General features: G+C 42.5%; 1 protein-coding gene and 1 pseudogene across 1 annotated transcript; both read right to left on the reverse strand.

Annotated features, from left to right (window-relative positions):
• Window positions 1-3,528: 3,528 nt before the first annotated feature.
• On the reverse strand, window positions 3,529-12,401 carry LOC136538658 (fructokinase-like 2, chloroplastic; annotated as a pseudogene).
• Window positions 12,402-16,185: 3,784 nt separating this feature from the next.
• Window positions 16,186-20,102, reverse strand: LOC136523016 (cytochrome P450 85A1). Its single transcript, XM_066516802.1, has 9 exons — window positions 19,545-20,102; window positions 18,721-19,042; window positions 17,730-17,879; window positions 17,391-17,639; window positions 17,213-17,299; window positions 17,047-17,125; window positions 16,854-16,960; window positions 16,638-16,762; window positions 16,186-16,547 (listed from the first exon to the last, which is right to left on the reverse strand). Exons 1-9 carry the CDS (start codon window positions 19,733-19,735, stop codon window positions 16,460-16,462), a joined length of 1,398 nt encoding a protein of 465 aa, XP_066372899.1. The 5' UTR covers window positions 19,736-20,102; the 3' UTR covers window positions 16,186-16,459.
• Window positions 20,103-20,600: the final 498 nt, after the last annotated feature.

Raw genomic sequence — 20,600 nt, forward strand, 5'->3', positions numbered from 1 at the left:
AGTAGTTGATTTTTTTACTCCTTATATCAGCACAGTTTTACCGATGCAAGCAACGGCAAGCTGAAGAAATAAAGGATAGAAACTGCCCTAAATCAGAGGATAACACATTGGCATATATGTTTATTACAATTAACTAAATTTTGTTGATTAAATAATTCCAAAGTTTTGATTATTTTAAATTAACAAGGATTTCCTGCTTGGATAAAGTAAAGATTTAGTTGAAAGCTATTAGAAACAAGAACTATTCTAAAAAGAAAAAAAGCTTAATTTGTGGATAATATGCAATCTCAGTCCTTTCTTAAAACCCTTCAGTTTTAAAGATAGCGACAACTTTTGAATGACGCTTCACATTGATATTAGCCGAAATATAAGCACCCACGGTGAGAGAGGGAGACTGGGCCCAAATGGACAAGCTTCACCACAAGGAAGCTTCAGCCTGTTCGTTTCGTCGTAAATGATCGTGGATTATTTACTGCTGGCTGGTTTGGCTTGTTTGATGTAAGAGAAAAATACTGTTCCAGCTTATAATTCACGATCGTATACGATCGTATAAGCCCAGCCGAATAGGCTGCTTATCAATCTGATCATGATAAAAAGCAATTGTACTATATGTATGATAAATTAAGACACTATCTTGGTATTCATTTGTTTACTTATAGCAGAGTGAATGATGCTGCAGATTGTAACGTGCCTGAATGAATTCCAATAAGTGGCTCACTTGCATGTGCAACCAACACCGTGTCTCAGCAACATGTGCGTGTGTATATATACACGTCCGGTGATCACTATCGACCAAGAGATGGTAGATAGAAATAGAAAAGCATGAGTGATTTCGTCCATGAGATTGTGTGCATGAGCAGAAGGCGATCCTCAAAGGGAATGGGAATAGGAATCAGAGGCATGGGGGATGCAGGAACAGCAACAAGTCTCGCAGCTTGCTCCTGCGAGTGATCGACCAGTACCTTCTTGGTAGAAAGGTACAAAAGGTCTGTGCCAACTAGAAGCTTCTTCGTAGACGAGTGCTTTGGTCAAGCACAGTTGCTTTTGGTCAAGCACAGTGCTTTGGTCAAGTACAGTTGCGATATCAATCTGTGCTTTGGGTCAGGTAACGTGGGGAGATGGAAAGCTCTGTGCTGAGTTGAACGAACTTAAATTCCTCAAAGAGCTTTGCCTGTCAGCTGTTTCGATGGAAGGGTCCGAAACAAATACTCAGGGTGTGATGGGGCCACGAAGAGAATAACTGTGTTGCGATATATGTTGAATACTCTCATTAGAAGTAGACCGTTGATCATACTGAACCTAGACTGTATGGAAATTCTTGCTGTGAGTGCAGTCCAAATGGGGGCCTATATGTTGTTGTTTTTTTGGCGTGAGTGATGTATACCCACGCCCCCAAAACTTTGGATGACCCACCTACTAATGAAGTGTAGTGTTTAAAAAATACGACAAATTGCTCTCTCTCGTGGTCAATGAAAAATGAGCATAAATTTCTAAGCTGCTTGAAAAGGCTACTTGTTTATTTTGGGAGTCTCCTTCGGTAATCGCTTTTCTTACTGCATGTATCAGTGCTTTTCTTACTCCACGTAGCACAGCTTTGCTGATGCAAGTAATGGCAGACTGAAGGAATAAAGGATGGGAACTGCCGTGATGAAGTAATGGTAGACTGAAGAAATAAAGGATGGAAACTGCCCTAAATCAGACGATAAACGCAATTGTACTGTATGTATGACAAAGAAGACACTATCTTCATATTCATTATTTATGGTAGAGTGAATGATGCTGCAAATTGTAACATGCATGAATGTATATATACGTCTGGTGATCACTGGCAACCAAGAAATGGAAAAGCATGAGTGATGTCGTCCATGATCTTGTGCGTGAGCAGAAGGGAGTCCTCAAAGGGAATGAGAGTAGGAATAGGAATCAGAGGCACCAGGAAGGTGGGAACAGCAACAAGTCTCGCAGCAGGAGCATTGAGCAAGAGAGTTTGTTGGAGCATTGACACACGAGGAACACAATGTCCCCATGGGTCTCGTACTCTGATCGATTTCTTGGGACGTGATTGTTTCAAAAAAAAGTTCTTGGGACATGGCCTACTCCTGTAGCCTACAGATTTATGTTTTGTGACACGAGTGATGTATACCTGCGCCCTCCAAAACCTTCCCTGGAGGAAAGGAAAAGGATACAGGGCGGCCACATGCGGCAGCAGTGCAAGCAAACACACTGACCAAGAGGTGGACGGCGAGTGAGGAATTTGCATTGACCAATCAGAACTCTCTGTCAATGTGGCACTATACCTTTCAACAATATACCTTGATTATGAATACAGTTGGTCGCTCTGGAGATCAGAGCTTGCCAAGGGGCTGGTTTTTGTGCAGTTCACTAGGCTGAACCTGATAACAATGGGAGCCAACAATGGAGATGGGCAATACCCTTGTCAGTGTGTCACTTGGCTTCGTCTCGGTGTTGCAGACAAAAATTGAATGTATCACCAGCATCCCTTGGAAAATATTTCAGCACTCATTACCCCCTGTTTATCATAGCACAAACTTTGTTTCGTTATTAAAAAAAAAGTATACATATGGTAGTATGACAAACTGAGTATCGATTTCCCACTCTTAGAAGTCAGAACCCTTCATTAAAGGTAGTCACAACTGTTAGAAGACACTTCACTGGGAGTTGACATATTTTAACTGGCTGGGAAGGAATTTAGAGGTCTGTCTATGAGTACTGAATACAGGACATGACCTACTAAAATTTGGTACCTGATACTATCTTAATCTTATCACCCACAAATGGTTGGCACTAGGATGTCAGCACCACCCAGAACAAGATGGCTAGTTACAGGATGTACTTATGCCACGCTTTCTCCTTTAGTCCTTTATAGCTTGAGATTTTAGAGGAAATGATTGGGGAAAGACACTTACTGACATGGTATCAAACCCAGGAGAGCATTACTCCACGATTTTGCTGGAGAGAGTTTTTGAAGGGACAAAAGTAGTTTTCAGACTAATAATACGAAGAGAGTACCAGGGCTCCACTAGGTCACAAATAACATCACCCCTCCCCCCCCCCCCCAAACACACACACACAAAAAAATTAAAAAATCCACACAGTACATCTCACTGAGCCTATAAATGAACGACTGCTCAAGAATGAATAGATTGTTGGTGACTTGACGTTCAATTAGCCTTTTTTTTTGCAGCAACTTATACAAAAAAATGATTAGTGCAATTGCATGACACAAGAACAAAAGACAATAAGCAATGCACACGATAATGTTGAGAAACATTAGAATGTTTGCAAGGACAAATGACAGCAATTCACGAAAGAAAGCTCAACTTATATTTTCTAAACAGCTGGCTTTAAAAATCTCATCCGATTTGATACTTCCAATTAGCTCTACCTTTTGAAACCCTGGGTCCAACATTAATGTATATATGAGGTGCTTTATTAATAGTAGAAACCAGAACATGTAATGCATACTACCAAATATAGGTACAGCTACCAGAAACTTACTTTGCTTGAAGTAAAACAATTCCTCCATATTCATTGTTCCTTTTTTTTCTTGCAATGAACATTGTTCTCTGTTCCTCTTTTTCTGTCCCAATGATCCATGTCCACTATTCAGTGATGCACGAATGCGAAACAACAAAATCTATCCTTGGTAGGTCGATTTTTTTTAAATCTATCCTTGGTGTCCGTGCCTTGTAATAGGCATAGAACAGCCAACAGCAGACTCAATTTGGACCACAATAAATATGTCATTCAGTGTTAAGAAAAAAAATCTCTTTTACCTGAAAAGGAAACAGACTGGACAAGTCAGTCACATAATATATTTTTGATACACTGGATATATGATAAATAACATTTGGTGCATAGCCGATAAGATCAAAGGAGCTCCATTCCACAATTAGTAGTGGTGCCACTGGCATAAGGTAGCGATTTAACAGAACATGGGTCGCAGAGAAATCAAGAATGAACAAAGGTTGCATTCTAGGCAAATTTCCTGGCATCAGTCACATTTGCATTGTCTCGATAGAAAATTTGATGCTATCAATATGTTAGTCTTACTTTGGGGGCTATCAACCTATACTCGACCAACCTAAAATCTGCATGTTTAAGCTAATTCTTCTGAATACCAACTTCAGCTAACTGCAGCGACAAGCCAGTTTCCATAAATAAATAAAGGAATCCGGTATATAGACACCGATGGCCTGTCCTTTCACTCCACGTATGCAAGTTCACTGGTTGACGAGTTTTCTGATTGCATGGCATCAGGAAGTGTGCAGTATTCCTTCTCTGTGATGAACCTCACTTCATACTGCTCACTGGTTGGATCTGCTCTTTCTTTGGGAAGGAAGCCCCGCTCTCGCGCAAGCATCCACTGATCGATAACACCACATTTAATAGCATGTTTGACTGCCTTGTGCAAGTAAACCTTGTCTGTGACCAGGTGAGGGCTAATTACCAGCATCCTCATGAGGGCTGAAAAGACAAAAAGACACCAAATGTTATAGCAGTTGAATGCATGTCAGACTAGTAAAAGATAAAGTGAGGTTCAAACAGTTTTTAATCAAACTGGAATAATTCTCACCAAAGTAAAGTGGCAATTGTGTTTGTTGCAGCTGTAGGATGCCCAAAGATGGCCCTCACAGCATGCAGAACTTAGAATGTTACAGTCCTGGGATGGGTACTTTGCTAAGCACAGATGGACATTGAGTAATAGGCAATGTCTCCTTCAATATTTTTTTCAGTTATCATAACACCTATTGTTAATGAAACATTGTAATGCACTAGGCTATGCATCATGGTGCACAGGCCAGAAGTTCCTCCCATTATCTTAAACAAAAACAGTATCCTCTCACCTAGTAAAATGTGACAAGAAATATTTAGGGGGTCTTTGGTTTTAAGAACCACCTCATTCTAGATGAGGTGGTGCATCACAAGTCCTTCCCTCAAATTTGGTAGAATGGCTCCATTCCTCATACTATACTAACTATTAGCCTGTGAGAAATGAGGTGGTGATGGATCAACTCGTTCCATTCCAAAAACCAAAAAAAAAAAAGAAGAAGGAGGTGAGGAGTTAGAAGATAAGGACTACCCCATTCTTCAAACCAAACAGCCCATTTATCGTTCACCGCCTAATGTATGGTCTCATTAATGAAACAATAACATATCCTTTAGAAGTATATTAGGGGGAACACATGAGGTACCTGCAACAATGGCATCACCAGACTGTGACATATCACTGGTGAAAGGAGTGGTCGGTGCATCTTCTGTACCATGGACCCAGCCATTGTGCTTTTCTGTGTAATAGTGAATCTTGGAGGTACCATTTGTCACAAAGAGGACCTTGAGATTATTGTGCCACAATTTCATAATAACTTCTGGACTATAGTGTGTGAATTTGGACTTATCATTATCATTTGTGTCAAATTTCCCAGATGGTTTAATGCCGCAGAAAAACTCAAGTTCTTGTTTTGTGACTTCAATAATATCGGCAGCTTCCCATGCTTCCTTAATGAGCAACTTGGTTTCCTTACTGGATGACCATAGTGGAAGTGGAAGATTAAGATCAAAGAATATTGTACCACCAAATTTCTTCGAAACATCAATAGCTTTCAACATGATGACTCTGTAGTGGGCTCAAGCAAAGCAGAAGAATTATAGTAAAACATCTTAGCTTGTATAAGATGCAAAAGGTAGCAGTTAGCAAAGACAAATTATCGTACATGTTCTCTACTTTTATGTGCAGCAACTGTCAGTGCCTTGCCGCTAAAATTTTCTTATCCAATTTGGTATCATTTATTTGTTCTCTCACACATGATATCGGAACACAGTGAATAGCAAGCCCTACTAGAACATTTACAGGCACATTGTTTTTAAAATGTTTATTACAGAATAAAGCAAAGGCCTGCGTAAAAACCAGATAGTAAAGCAGACTAGCAGAGCAATCAGCGGTTGCTGCATTTGGTTCTTACTGGGCCTAACTGTGAACAAGTAATGTAATCCGTGACCTATGCATCAAATATTTAAATATCATAATCATATTCATCCATTTATGATGGAAATAATCTGTATCAAGTTTGAATCGACATGAGTAATGCTGAGTAGCCAAATTTTATTAGATCTACCTGCTAACTGTTATTATTTGCTCCAAACCATTGCCATTATCTCCGGTACTAGCTCTGGTTATTCTTAGGTATTGAACAGTATATGTACAGAGCGACATCTCTGCAATAAAACAACATCAAGATGGAGTTCTAGTATTGTAAATTATCAACAGAAGTATAGCATGCCACAAATTTAATGCAAAAGGAAGGTTCTCAAAATTATCCACAGAAGCATTGATTTAGCTTAGAAATAGTAAATTTTGATAAAATTATAGAATTATTGAGCCAAAATTTTGTTTGTGGCACTACAACATCCATAAAAGATTAAGCATGAATATTTGAACCCAGATACGAGAACTGACTTGTGATGGTTTTGCACCCACGACATTGTCTTAGGGGGAGGGTGATAGGACGTGAGGTCCTACCGGAGCTGCTGCGGAGGTTGTAGGGATGGAAGCCCCGTCCTATTGGGGGGGGGGGGGGGGGGGGGGGGGGGGGGCAGCCTGTGCGATGCCCATGGGCCCATGAGGCTGGGGGCCCATGAGGGTACCCATGTGTATACTGTATAGACGTGCCAGGACGATGTTGTCGAGCGCCATCAGCCCATCAGCGCCTCGGGCACGTCTGGCTCGGCCTCGAACACGTCCAGCCCCGCGCCGCCGAGGCGGCCCTCAGCGAGCGCCGCGACGAGCTCGGACGTCCCTCCGGCGTGGCGGCGTGGCACTGGCACTGCGGTGCGGCGTCCCTCTTCACGGCAACGGCAAGTCGGCAAAGGTATCAGGCCTCTTAAATAAACAAATCAATTTGATTGCAGTTCAGTACTTTAGTGTACAGATCAATACCTGCTTACGGGGATAGGGCTAGGCTTCAGAGATTTGATTTGTAATTCGATATTTTTTTATCATGTTAGATGTTGCCAAAGAAACATAAGTCCGGTGCTCAAAAAAGGAAAGAAAGAAAACAAGAACTTCAATCCAGAGAATCGCAAAAGGGTGCGTTGCATAGGTTTTTTCCAACATCAAGAAATGCCGAAGTCAGTCAAGATCAGGGGCAGGAACATGATCAACCAATAATCGCACAAGCTTATGGCAATGATGGTGGTACAGACGAGCAGATTTTAGATGCACAAGCTGATGCCAATGAAGGTGCTACAGGGGAGGAAAATTTAAATGTGCAAGCTGATGCTAATGAAGGTGCTGCAGGGGAGGAAAATTTAGATGCGCAAGCTGATGCTAATGAGGACATTTTGGGATCAGGTGAAAATTTGCAGCCTTCGGATGATACAGAAAATTTATATATTGATGAACAATCAATGTTGACTATCTTTGATCATAGTGTTAGTCGCTGAATTCTCACTCTTGGTAGTAGGAGAATTCTTACTCTCATCGAGAGAGGATGACACTAGGAGTTGGGGCAATTTTCTTGTCTATTTCTCACACAAGCTCACACAAATGCCATACCAACCTGAGGGGTTGGGGTTACATATTTATAGGCTGCTAGCCAGCCAAGCATATGCCAAGATGCTAGTCTAAGATGCTAGTCTAAGATGCTAATATGCTGTCCTAGCTAAGATGCTGTCCTCTAGTCTAAGATGCTGTCCTCTAAGATGCTGTCCTCTAGTCTAAGATGCTGTCCTAAAAACAGAAAAACAGCCACAAGGACCATGTGAGCAAGAACCAGCCCCACAAAGACCAGCCACACATGACTTATCCATCACATAGGACATGGGAAAATCTTAACAATATCAAAAGAGATATCTTAATTGAGAAAGGGCCTGTGAGAGAGATGGATTTACAATTTCCTAGTGATCCTAGTAATAGGCGTTTTTCATATGCTTACTACTCCAGAAAGTTAACTAATGGAGAGGTTGTTGACAGGAAGTGGCTGGTTTACTGTAAACATGTGGACAAGGTCTTTTGTTTTTGTTGCAAGCTATTCAAATCAAATCAGAACAATTCTTTGTTAGCAAATGATGGAGTGAGGGATTGGAAGCATTTGAGTGAGAAACTAAAACAACATGAGAACAGTGTGGAGCATCTGACAAACATGAATACATGGAATGATATTCGGATTAGATTGAGCAAAAATAAAACAATTGAGGATGAAATGCAGCGGGAAATTGCAAAAGAGAAGGAGCGTTGGAGACAAGTTTTGGTAAGAATAGTTTCTGCTGTGAAGTTTCTTGCTAAACAAAATCTTGCCTTCCGAGGAACAAATGCAAAACTTTATCAATCAAATAATGGTAATTTTCTGGCCACAGTGGAAATGATTGCTGAATTTGATCCTATCATGCAAGAACATATTAGGCGCATTCAAAATAATGAAATCTATCATCATTATCTTGGCCCTAGGATACAGAATGAGTTAATTGCTATGCTTGCTGATGCTGTGAAAAAACATATCTTAAAGATCATAAAAGATGCCAAGTACTTCTCTGTTATCTTGGATTGTACCCCAGATGTTAGTCATGAAGAACAAATGACACTAATTGTGCGGTGTGTTAATATGTCAAGTGCCATTCCAAGAGTAGAGGAATTTTTTTTAGAGTTCTTAAAGGTTGATGACACATCAGGATTGGGGCTTTTTAATGTACTGTTGGATGCATTGCAGTCTCTTGATTTGAACATTGATGATGCAAGAGGTCAAGGGTATGATAATGGTTCCAATATGAAGGGAAAACATCAAGGTGTGCAGGCACGTGTGCTTGAAATTAATCCAAGAGCATTGTATATGCCATGTGCATGTCATAGTCTGAACCTTGTTCTTTGTGATATGGCAAAATCCTGTAGAAAAGCTATTACTTTTTTTGGTGTCATACAACGGATATATGCATTGTTTGCACGATCTACTAAAAAGTGGAAAATTTTGACCGATCATATTGAGAGGTTCACTGTCAAACCCTTGTCTGATACTCGTTGGGAGAGTCGAATAAAGAGTGTGCAACCTATCAGGTATCAAGCTTCTCAAATAAGATCAGCTCTGAAGGAGGTGGAAAGAACTTGTACCGAGGACCCAAAATCGGTGAGTGAAGCTGGATCATTGGTAACCACTATTGAGAATTTTGAATTTTTAGTTGGTATGGTTATTTGGGAAGATATTTTATCTGTTATCAACATGGTGAGCAAAAAGTTGCAGTCTCCAATTGTGTGCTTGGATAGTACTTTGAAACAGATAGAAGGGGTCATATCATATTTTAAGAAGTACAGAGACAGGCTTCAGTGCAAGTATTGAGACTGCAAAATCCATTGCATCTAGTTTAGATGTGGAGCCAACATTTCCTACAAAACGTAAAGGTAAAAGGAAGAAGCAATTTGATGAACAAGATTATGAAACTGAAGAATTACAACGGTCAGCTATAGATGACTTCAATGATGACTACTTCCTAGTTATTGTTGATTATGCAATTGTTTCATTGACTAGCCGATTTGATCAGCTAAAGGAATTTGAGAAAATATTTGGTTTCTTATTCAATTCGGAAAATCTAAAGTCCTTGGATCATAGTGATCTACGAGACTGTTGCACAACTTTTGTGAATACTTTTTCTCATGACAACAAGTCTGATGTTGAGTTAGATGATTTGTTCTCTGAGTTGAAAGTGTTGCAAGTAACTTTGCCAGATCAGTTGATGTCAGCATCTGAGATTCTTCACTTTGTTAAAGTTGCAGATTGCTATCCAAATGCCTCTATTGCATATCGGATTCTGTTAACTATTCCAGTGACAGTAGCATCAGCTGAAAGAAGCTTCTCCAAATTGAAGCTACTGAAAAATTGTTTGAGGTCAACTATGCTACAAGAAAGATTAAATGGCTTGGCTATGTGTAGCATTGAGAAGGATATTTTAGATACAATTGATCTTGAAAGTGTTCTTGAAGATTTTGCATCAAGAAATGCCCGAAGACGCTTTTTTAAAAAGCACTGAAGCACCGTAGTTTTATTTGAGGTAACCATCATAGTTATTTTGCTGTTTTTTATCTTCTTTGATGTACTGTTACCTTTTCAAGAAGAATTAAATATATGCTACAAGTTATATACTTTAATCGTCCTATTCAAATATTACATTGCCGGGCCCTTAGTGTCTTACTGGCCCAAGGGCCCATGAAATTTGTGGGACGGCCCTGAGGGGAGGGTGAGGTCTGATCTCTCAGCGACGGCGTGGTGCCGTGGCGGCGAGAGGAAGAGGCGACGGCTGCTCGCTGCTGCTGCCCTAGGGCTGTGCGTGAGAGGAGGCAGGGAGGCAAGGAAGTCACGTATGTAGCCCTTGGCCCTTGAGGCCAGGCAAATAACGTTTGCCTTGCTTGATTCCTTCAATAATGTTTACAAGATATATATATCCCCTCTAAGAGACCCTATTTTAAGAAATAAATATCTATTTGGGGAAAATAGCAAATAATAAAACACAAGGATAACTGGGCTATTAGCCCATCTAATTCTAGGCGCCACCTATCTGATCTGGGCTGAACTGGGCGCCCCTAGCCACTTGTACGCTGGCGCCTGGTATATTGTATACCAGTCATAACAGAGGGAGTACTAAATCCTTTAGGGAGTGACTCACACAACATGTGACTTGTGAGCACCCAGATACGAGAACTGAAAAAGTCTGAATGCAAGTTCAGAATATGACTAAATGCATTATCAAATATTTTGAAAATGCATCCTTATGTTCTGAAATAGAAGAGGACCCGCACCTACATGTGTACAAAGTGAAAAGCTATACTCTTTTCAGGATCATAAAATAAACACGCAAGAATCACATATCATTATTAATAAATAAAAAATAAATGTCGCACATTGCATCTAAAACATAAAGTATTATACATAGGATATGATATCACAGGATTTATATTTGATGATCGTTTGATATTTACCTCTTTTAGAACTGCCGGGTTGATATCAGACTGCAGGAAACAATCCTCAGCACAAGGTTTAACACAGTTTGTCTTCAGACTTCCTTCGGTTCTGACCTTCATCAAGGACACAGCAGTTGGCACTGAAGGGTCCATACAAACTGCTCGAGTTTGAACTCCACTGATGTTTAAGTGATACAGCAAACTTTGACCGTAATCATCATCACCTAATTTTCCCATGAATGCAACCCTTCCACCAATCGCGGCTAAAGCTAGAGCAACATTGGATGAAGACCCTCCTGGTGCCCTCACAAACTTATCTAGAGACCAAAACATGTCCTTCATTCTATCATGAATCTCATGATCTATAAGCCTATTGGCTGGTCTTCCAGAAGGAATAAAGGAGTATTTGGCAGGTCCAAAGCAGCACACTAGCGGAATTAAATCGTCAACGTCTCCAATATCCTCATGTAGAACTGACTCTATTTTACTTTCCAGAACGTTGGCAGAATTCTGTAGCTGAGTCTGATCTTCTCCTTCATTATAGAGCATCAAATCTTTGCCCGTATGCCCTCCATCATCATCACTAGATTCCTCTACAGTCTTAACTTTTCTCCTTCCCCTCTTCTTCGGTTCCTTGGCCTTATCCTTCTCCTCTGAGCTTGCAGCAGTAGCAGCTGTAACAGAACAGAGAAAAATTGTGACTTGTTAAGGTTCCCAGTAGAGAAAAATCATGAAAACTGCAGCATACAGAAACAAAAGTGCTGCAAAAAATGCAACCAATATGTACATTTACCTTTCTTACGGCCTCTCCTCTTAGCTTCCTTAGTCTCTTCAGCGGCCGTTTGTTCAGTGACGATTTGGTTTCCTTCTCCTTCGCCTCCCGATGTTTCAGCGGCGGCTTTCTTTCTTCCACGTCTTGGGGCTCTTTTCTTTTTAGTTGAGCTTTCACCATCGCTTTCATCGCTTAACTCATCCACAGCATCTTGAGAAGTCCTTGATGCAAAACTAACACTGCGGTTAAGCAACCTCACTGCAGACTTAGTCATGTTCTTCCCCAAAATGTTTGTCTTGTAATGTACCAATTGACCCCTGCCCACAACACAATCCAAATGAATTGACCAAACATTATTCAGGTCCGTGAATCACAGGACAGAGCCGCATTTCTAATCCCAGAATGAACAAAAAGACAATTCTGGCTCCTAATCTCCTCTATCTCACCACAGACTGCAGCGACCGTACGGGGGGAAACCGGCATGTTTCACGCGGGCTCGCATTGATAATTGGGATGTACAGCAGCGGATTCACTATGTTGAGAGATTACCTGATTCGATGATGAGGGCGCAGGGAGCAAGTGAACTGCGGAGGGAGAAGAAGAGAAGCCATCAATGGAGGGGAGTAGCAAAAATCCCAGTAGCCGCTCCAGTCCTGCTGGGAGAAGAGCGACTGTGCCCACTGCTTACTGCTCAGCAACGAGGAACAGCAAAACCCCTTGGCTGGAGCAAATTACTTATTTGCCCATAGTTCTGAGGATAAGAAGCAGAAGCGTCATAACAGGGAAGGCGTATTCCATGAGTTCGCTTTCTTAGTCTGTTCGCATAACCTCTTGTTTCTCCTCCCCGGTCGGCGCACGGCGCAGCGCTCTCCTCTTCGCCGCGTGCGCCGCCTCAAATCAAATGAAATCCGGCCTCCTCAGCACTTCTCCGATCCAAGTTTTTCCGCTCGGGAGGTATTGATATCTTCTTCGCTGCGCCCGTCGAATGGCACTCGAGTTGTTTCTTCTCACATCCATGCTGACATTTGCAAGTAGAACCCTTGATTCCTATCCTGCCTGCCACCAGTTTTCGCAACTAGTTTTAGCGGTTATTGTCGGCGTTGTTGTTTACTGTAAGAACCCTGTCGAGTTCTTGCCTCGAGGCCACAGCGATTCCGCCATTCTTGTCCGGCTCCGACTTTTCAATTTCCAGCACCGGTCACTGTTGCTCTGTTGGAATCCTATCGTGCCCCTGCTCTGGGTCTTCTCATTGTTACTGCCACAGTGCTACAGCTACAGATGTGTGAAATGAAACGCCTCTGCAGCAGATTACCGTTTCAAAGGATTGTTTAGCTTCAAATGCTCATTCTGATATAACCTGTCCATCATTTTTTTCCCCTTTCCTAAATTGACAGTTGAAACAGCCGTTTGCTAATTTTCCTCTCATGTTGGCAGTACCGAGCTTGTTGGGTCATTGACAAGAGCAGGCGTGCATTTCCCGACGCATCATTCATTTGTGGAATCCTATGTCAGTGCAAGCTCCCAAGGCCAAGAGATTGTCATTGCTTTAGGGAGCAACGTGGATGATACAATCAGTGCAGTGTAAGACGACAACCAAGCTTGGACGACATGATTCAGTCGGACGAGTCAAATAAATCGAGTAGGATTTATGCCAAACTGATGAAAATATAGTCCCAAACCAGTTGGTATGGATGTCATATTTTATGATAAGCATCAGACGAACAGAAATATGAGAGGCCAAAAGTTCTAGTTCCTTTTGAAGGATCTTCTAGGTACTGATCCTTGGATCAGTGCAAAGTTGGCATTCACTCTCAAAATGCTGAAATGTGCTGTTTAAACTGTTGAAGAACCTTCAAGGAGAGCCTTTGTTTGATCATAAAAGAGGGCCTAATAATAGTGTTACCTGTGGGTCATGGCCTCATAGACATGCTTAATCTGAAGCCAGATAGCTTTAGTTATGTGCGGAAATTCTTGAAGTGGAGGCGATCTTTTCTGAGATCAAATTTCTAGTATCTGAACTTGCAGATACAGTTGACATTGGCACTCAGTCCACACGCCATTTTGCGACAAGGCTCTCAGAAGATGAAGAGCTTCAAAGGTTGATTCCTGTGCTGGGTGCTATTGTCAAAGATACTTGAAATAGAAAGAAGCTATTATCCATGAATACAATTATATGCAAAAGTGCAAGCGAAACTGTAAACCGAGGAGTATATATGGTCAATGATGTATCTCGCAGGTGTCTTAACCTCATCGTCTCTCACATTGTATGTATATGGCAGGGGATCTATTCACATTGCAGAGAGGCTACAATTTCGGTTTATATGGCCTCTGAGCAATACTCAAGTATCTAACATGGAACTGGCAGAGATCTTTTTGAACAGAACAACAGATCTCTTCTATTAACAGAGAAGAATCAGAACAAAAAAACTGTACAGGACAAAAAACTCAAGCAGAGCTAAACAAGAACATCACACCGAGCTTGATGGGATGATTTCATACAATTTTATGGCTCAATGGAACTGGCAGAGATCCCTTGGTCGAGAATGATTGTTGACCCTGAGATTGTTCTTTTCAAAGTATTCTTAACAGAACCTCCAGCTTCTTTCTGGTGTGTCGTCCATAAGAAAAGAGATGTGTCAAGGAAGCATTATTGCTTCACATGTACTAGTATGTTACTTGAACCATCTAGGAAAAGGATTTCCAGGTTGGATGTGTAACCGTGTCAATCCCACATGCAATGGTAGATTTGATGTTGATACTACAAAGGTTTGTGATGCATTGTTGAAGCAAATAAAAGTGGGGAAGTTTTTTGACACCAAAGTCTTAAACTTGTGCTCTTGTTTTCTTCTCTTATGGAGACTTTTGCACTTGTCGATTAGTATGATATTGCTATTTCCTTTTCAATATAAACTCTCTCTTGTTAGTGAATAAGACGGCTGTACACTCTGACTTGTGTGCATATGCTTGCCTTGCTCCATGTCAGTAACTGTCAGTCCACTGATTTCCAGGAGCAACAGAATTTGGGGAACATACAATGCATTTGCATCTCTTGTACTTGTTTCACCACATGGGATGCCATCATGGCAGGGTGTTACTTTGCATATGCCTTCTTCTGTTTGAGTATGTACCAACTCTTGTGCCCAGTGCACGATTGTTCATACAACGTGCGACTGTCGTTGTCTGTTGTTACTTGTTAGTTCTGATCATAGATGGTGCGTGGAAAAATGTGGACTGACAGAAACTCTCTTCTCCCAGTGCACTACAGAATAGGAGTTTGCATGTCAATTCTTGTGAGTGCATGCATGTGGTTGCCCTGCACTCTGCTTGTATTTCTTGTCCATGTGGCCGGTCTGATTTGTATCTTGTGGGTTGGTCACTTCGTAGTAGACGTGAAAAGCAGTTAGGCTAGGTATTTACTGTTAAGCTTGACTGCTTTAGCATTTTTTTTGTATTTCAGCTAGAAGATACCTAAATTAGATTCTAAGCATTGATTCTGAACATTCTACTTTCAGATTCACGATTTTTTTTCAGTCCTTGTGTATGAAATGGCTTGTGTACGAAAAATTACCCTGCAATCTGTAATAGCTTGTGTACGAAAAAAAGTTTTACATGAATTACATAACATACCCTTTAGTGCTAGGAGTTTTCTCGTTCACAATTTGTTCCTGGTAGGCCACAAGTTAGGAATTTAAGAAAACAAAGTGCAGTAGTTTTTTTTTTAAACGATCAGAACCATTTATCTTTTAAACTTAAGTGAAATGTGCGATGACCAATTATGGATGCCCTGATGATAGGTTTTACTGCAACAGAGTTGAAACAGATAGAATCAAGTTACCAAAACTCTATGTTAGATCCTTTTTTGTGCACTCTTTATTTACATGGCTGATCAAGGATATTGGTTGTTCCAGGAAAATTTGCCCTTCGCCGAAAGCTGAAATCTTGTAGTATCTACAATTTTGAGATTTACTAGTAGTGCATTAACAGCATTGTTCTCGGAGTACGTTGGATAATGCAGTTTCATTTGCACCGAACATTGTCAATGGTGATGCTTCTAAACAACTATTGGCATCTTTTGAAGCAGCAATGAATATTGACTTCCATTATGTTGGACCTTCGATGGGAAGAGAGTGCTTTTGCTTTCATCAATGTGTTGCCTAACTAATTGAAGGAACTTGCATTGTTAACATGAGCTCATTCTTACCTTTTTATATAAGCAATTGGAAGCCTCTACCATTGAAGCAGTTATCATCTATATCCTGAATAAGGTAAAACTCTTACTCTGTTCCTCCATTAGCAATTAGCAGTCACCAATTTAGCATATCCTCAGTATGTGCTTAATGTTTTTTAGTCAGTGTCCATCCATATTTTTAGATCAGTTGGCTATTGGCATTTTTTATTCAACGGGCTCATGAAGCTGGAAATTTGCATATGGATAGCTGGTTCTGTATCATGTTCAAAAGCATAGAAGCCAAATGATACTTCTGTTTAAATTTGAAAATTGATGGACCAAAAGAATACAGGAGCATCTGGTGGCTTTCTACATCAATTTCCTAAGTAAACCTATCATACCTATATCCTCCCTATAATATTCCTATTGGCATGGACACATTTTACAAGCACCAATGGCTGTTCTAATCCTTTCAAGAGGCCAGCAGCATCAGCATCGCAGGGTTATTCTATCTAAGTCTGAATCCTATCTAAACTTCGCAAAACGTCTCACAAGTTCAGTAATCTTGAACTCGGATATGTAGCCCGTTGGGAGCTGCCACTCTGGGGAACTTTGATATTGTGTTGTTTCCCTCCTCCTCCCATCTGCAAGAGAAGATCAGCGCCAAGTCTTTCAGTGAAGAGCTCTTGAGGTTTTTCTATAGCTAGTATCAAAAACTTGTGAGAGGAACAAACCTGTAACGCGTAATGAAATAGTGAAGGAACGTTGCAATTTCAACTGTTCCTACTTCCTTCCCTGGGCACATGCGGGCACCTCCTCCAAACAACATGAAGTGTGGATGTGATTCGAGGTTCATCTCCTATTGTCAGGAAGCATTGTCAGGTTAGAATTTTGTGACATATCTTGGTGCCTATTTATTATCTGAGACGTTTGCTTGTTCTATTCCTTACCAGCCATCTCCATGGGTTGAAAACCATCGGTTCCGGGTACAGGAATGGATCATAATTTATCTCCCTTGTGTAGACATAAATTCTCCAGCCTTTTGGAATAACATACCCTGAAATAAATACATAATATTGCATTAGAACTAGCTTGAGATTTGCATCGCTATCAGTAGAAGTATGGATCCCGTAGGATTCTCACCATTCATTTCTACATCCTGGGTAGTTTTCCTCAGCAGCCCATTGACAACTGTAGCTAGTCTTAGAGTCTCATAAATGACCTGCATATTAGAAGAATAAATTAGTTTGTCGTGTCCATAGTACAATTCTACTCTGACTGCTTTCTGGGTGTATCATCTCCAACTTACAGCTTTGGTGAAGGTCATTGACTTATAATCATTCCAGTCAAGGGCATCCTCTGGTGATTTAGCCTTCCTGATGTCAAGATGCTCTTTCTGCAACAGTCAACAGATCATCCCTAAGCTCATGGATTATAGGACTAATCGCTTTGCGGTAGAATTGAACTTGGTTGCGAAGTATATGTACCCTGATTTGTTCAAGAGCTTTTGGATTGTCCGATAGGTACTTCACCGCCATCATCGAGGTGGTCGACACGGTTTCATACCCAGAGTATATGAGGGTGATAAGAAGGTCAATGATCTGGTCATCACTGAGCTTCGCCCTGGTGCCTTCATTGCCGCTCAACAGCGCATCCAGCATGTCATCTTGAGCGCAACCAGAGGACCTCCGGTCCGCGATCATCTGCCGCAGCATTGCCACAAGCTTCTTCCTTGCCTGAAAGACAACACTGCTGTTGTTAGAGTGCTCAGTTCAGCTCAACTTTTTTCTTCTGATGTTTTCAGGTATGCAAGCAATGAACAGTACCTGGAGCCCTTTGCTGTAGTTGGTTCCTGGGATGTTGATTGGCAGGGAGAAGGTGCCAAGTACAAGGGTGTACAGCTCTGCCTTTAGGGCATCAGAGAGTGGGCCAGCAGAGATGCCAGCAATCTGCCTGAGAGCTGAGAGCAAAGCCATCTGATGAAAAAAAACAAAGAAAACAAAGGCAGATAAGATTCCATAATAATAAGTTGCCATGCTACGCTATGGAAGAGGTATGGAATTCAGCACCCAGCCAAGTGCTTCTTTTGCATTGAGACATGTGATGGTGATGATGGTGCATGGAGTGTTTGTTGTGCACTTTGGAATGTGTATATATAGAGAGAGAGAAAAGAGAGGGGGAGGGGAGTTTCCTTTCCCCTCTGTCTGCCCTTTTCTTCGGCTCATAAATTTTTGCCAATCCAGCAGTGCAGTACAGGTTCTAGAAAGCCAAAGATTCCCCTTTTGGTAGAGAGAGAGGAAGGGATGGGGAAGATCCCTTCCTTTTGCTCGCAACTCTTTTGAAATCAACAGTCGATGAATTCCTCAGTTTTCAAGGGGCACCATCATTCTGCCGTGTCGGCCAGCCTATGGCATTGCCTCTCTGGATCCGAGTCGGAGGGCAAGTGAAAAATGGTGGCGGTGGGTGCTGTAAAAATTGAGGAATGTGTCCCATTCCACTTTCAGTCAGATTTGTTGCCAAAGCAATGTCAACAGCAATGGCAATTTGGCCACTGAAATGCAATATAGTCAAGGTAAATCAGTAATCTTTCAACCGTGGGCCCCACAAAATTACTGCTTTTTCCCCCTTTTTTTTTCCTTCGTCACCCTTTTCCAGCCGGCTGTTCTCTCGCTGTTTTTCTTTTTTCTCTCTTTTTCTGTCAGAGCTCACGAGTCAAGGAGGTTTGCACAGCATCAAGAGCATCAGAGCAAAAGAAGAGAGCATAACAACAACAACAACAACTGCGTCCTAGTGTATCTGTGTATTACACTACCATACCTCCTTGGTCATCTCCTGGATGTCGACGCGTCGTTCGGCCCAGCCGTGGAGGTGGGCGCGCATGAAGGCGTCGATCTTGGGGAGGAGCGCGGCGCGGATCATGTGGGGCCGAGTGAGCGCGAGCATGGCGCCGCGCATGGCGCGGTGGAGCGGGCCGTGCACGGCGGCGATGTTGTTGGGCCCCAGGATGTCGAGCATGGACTGCGGGTAGCCCGGGACGAAGCCGGCGCCCTCGCTGGCCAGCGTCCGGCGGTTCAGCTCCGGCTCCATGCACACAACCGTGGGGCAGCCCAGGATGTGCGTCCGGAACAGGCTCCCGTACCTGCCACCATGCCGCCAATGATTTTACCATAAGCTTCTTCATGCTTCTGTGCTTGCTTGCTGTTACTGTTAGCAAATGATTTATTTTACCATGACTAGACTAGCTATGCTTATTATTCTGTATATAATGGAAAGACTGTTTTTTTTTTCCTTCCTCATGTCTGGCAGCAGTGGCAGTATATGATAAGGTGGTGGTGGCGTGGTGCTTTAGGAGGATGATGATGGCATGGAACTAAGGTAATCAGCCAGCAGAGAGGAGAGCTGGAACAGGAACAGTGCGGGGCTGCGAGCTTTTGGGGAACACGACACTGATGCTCCGCCTCTTCCTTCTCCTCCGGATCGCCGCTTTTTGTTTTTTCTTTTTTCATTCTAGTACTACTATGCTTTCTTTCTTTCTTTCTAACGAATGATTGATCCGGTGACAGACACTGCAGTTGGCAAGGCGAAGGCAAGCGAGCAGGGCACGGACGGCGAGCGGAATGCGGACGGGGTTGGTATGGTACCTGAGCCGCCTCTGCTTCATGAAGCTGGGCCCCTGCTTGAGGAACTCGGTGGTCTCGCCGAAGAGCGGCCACCCCATTGTGCCCGGCGGCAGGCCCCGGCGGCGGCTGTACCGGAGCTCGTTCCACCGCAGCAGCAGGCTGCTCGCCAGCACCACGCCGAGCACGGCCACCAGGAGCAACAGCAGCGCCATCACTTCTATCTCTCTCGCTCGCTTGCTCTTCCAGCAGGAGGAAGAGGAGGGGGAGGCTGCTTCTTCCTGCTGCAGGAATGGTGGTGTGCTCCAACTCCGTGCACGGCAGAGCAAGGAGAGGTCTTGCTTTGCTCGCTGTTGTACCGGGGCGCCGAGCAGCCCTTTATATAGGCCACAGGCACACCAGGTCACCGAGGCACTATCTTATGAATTGCCACCCGGCCTCTTTCCTCTCTTTTTTTTTTCGTTTTCTTTCATTTCATTTAAGCCCCGTTTAGATGCCAAAATTTTTGGTTTTTTTTTTTTGCTACTGTAGCACTTTCGTTTATATTTGGTAAAAATTGTCCAATTATGGACTATTTAGGCTTAAAAGATTCGTCTCGTCAATTACGGGTAAACTGTGTAATTCGTTATTCTTTTTATCTATATTTAATATTCTATATATATGCCGTAAGATTTGATGTGACGGAGAATCTTAAAAAATTTTGGATTTTGGCTTCGGAGCCTTATTTTCTCTACAGTGTATCACTTAAATTGCGTTGCAGAATAGATAGAGGAGGAGGAGGAGGAGGAGGAGCTCGAGCTAGGGTCCACATTCCAAGGCGAGGCTTGACCGTGGGGTCACGACAAGCGTCAGAGCTCAGAGCGGCACAGGGAGGCAGCAGAGCGGAGCAGGTTGTGTGTGTGCAATGAGAATCCTGCTGGCCGGCCCGCTAGGCTTGAAGACGGAAGAGATCAACAACGGCAAAGAAAGAAAGAAATTGGAGCATCGGCAGCAGCAGCGTCTGATGACCTCTCGATCGAGCTATCCATTGCAGCCGTGTGCCCGTGCGCAGTGTGCAGTGGCCTTGGGAACGACGCTGCC

This window comes from Miscanthus floridulus, chromosome 2 (assembly GCF_019320115.1).
Source record: "Miscanthus floridulus cultivar M001 chromosome 2, ASM1932011v1, whole genome shotgun sequence".
NCBI lineage: Eukaryota > Viridiplantae > Streptophyta > Magnoliopsida > Poales > Poaceae > Miscanthus > Miscanthus floridulus.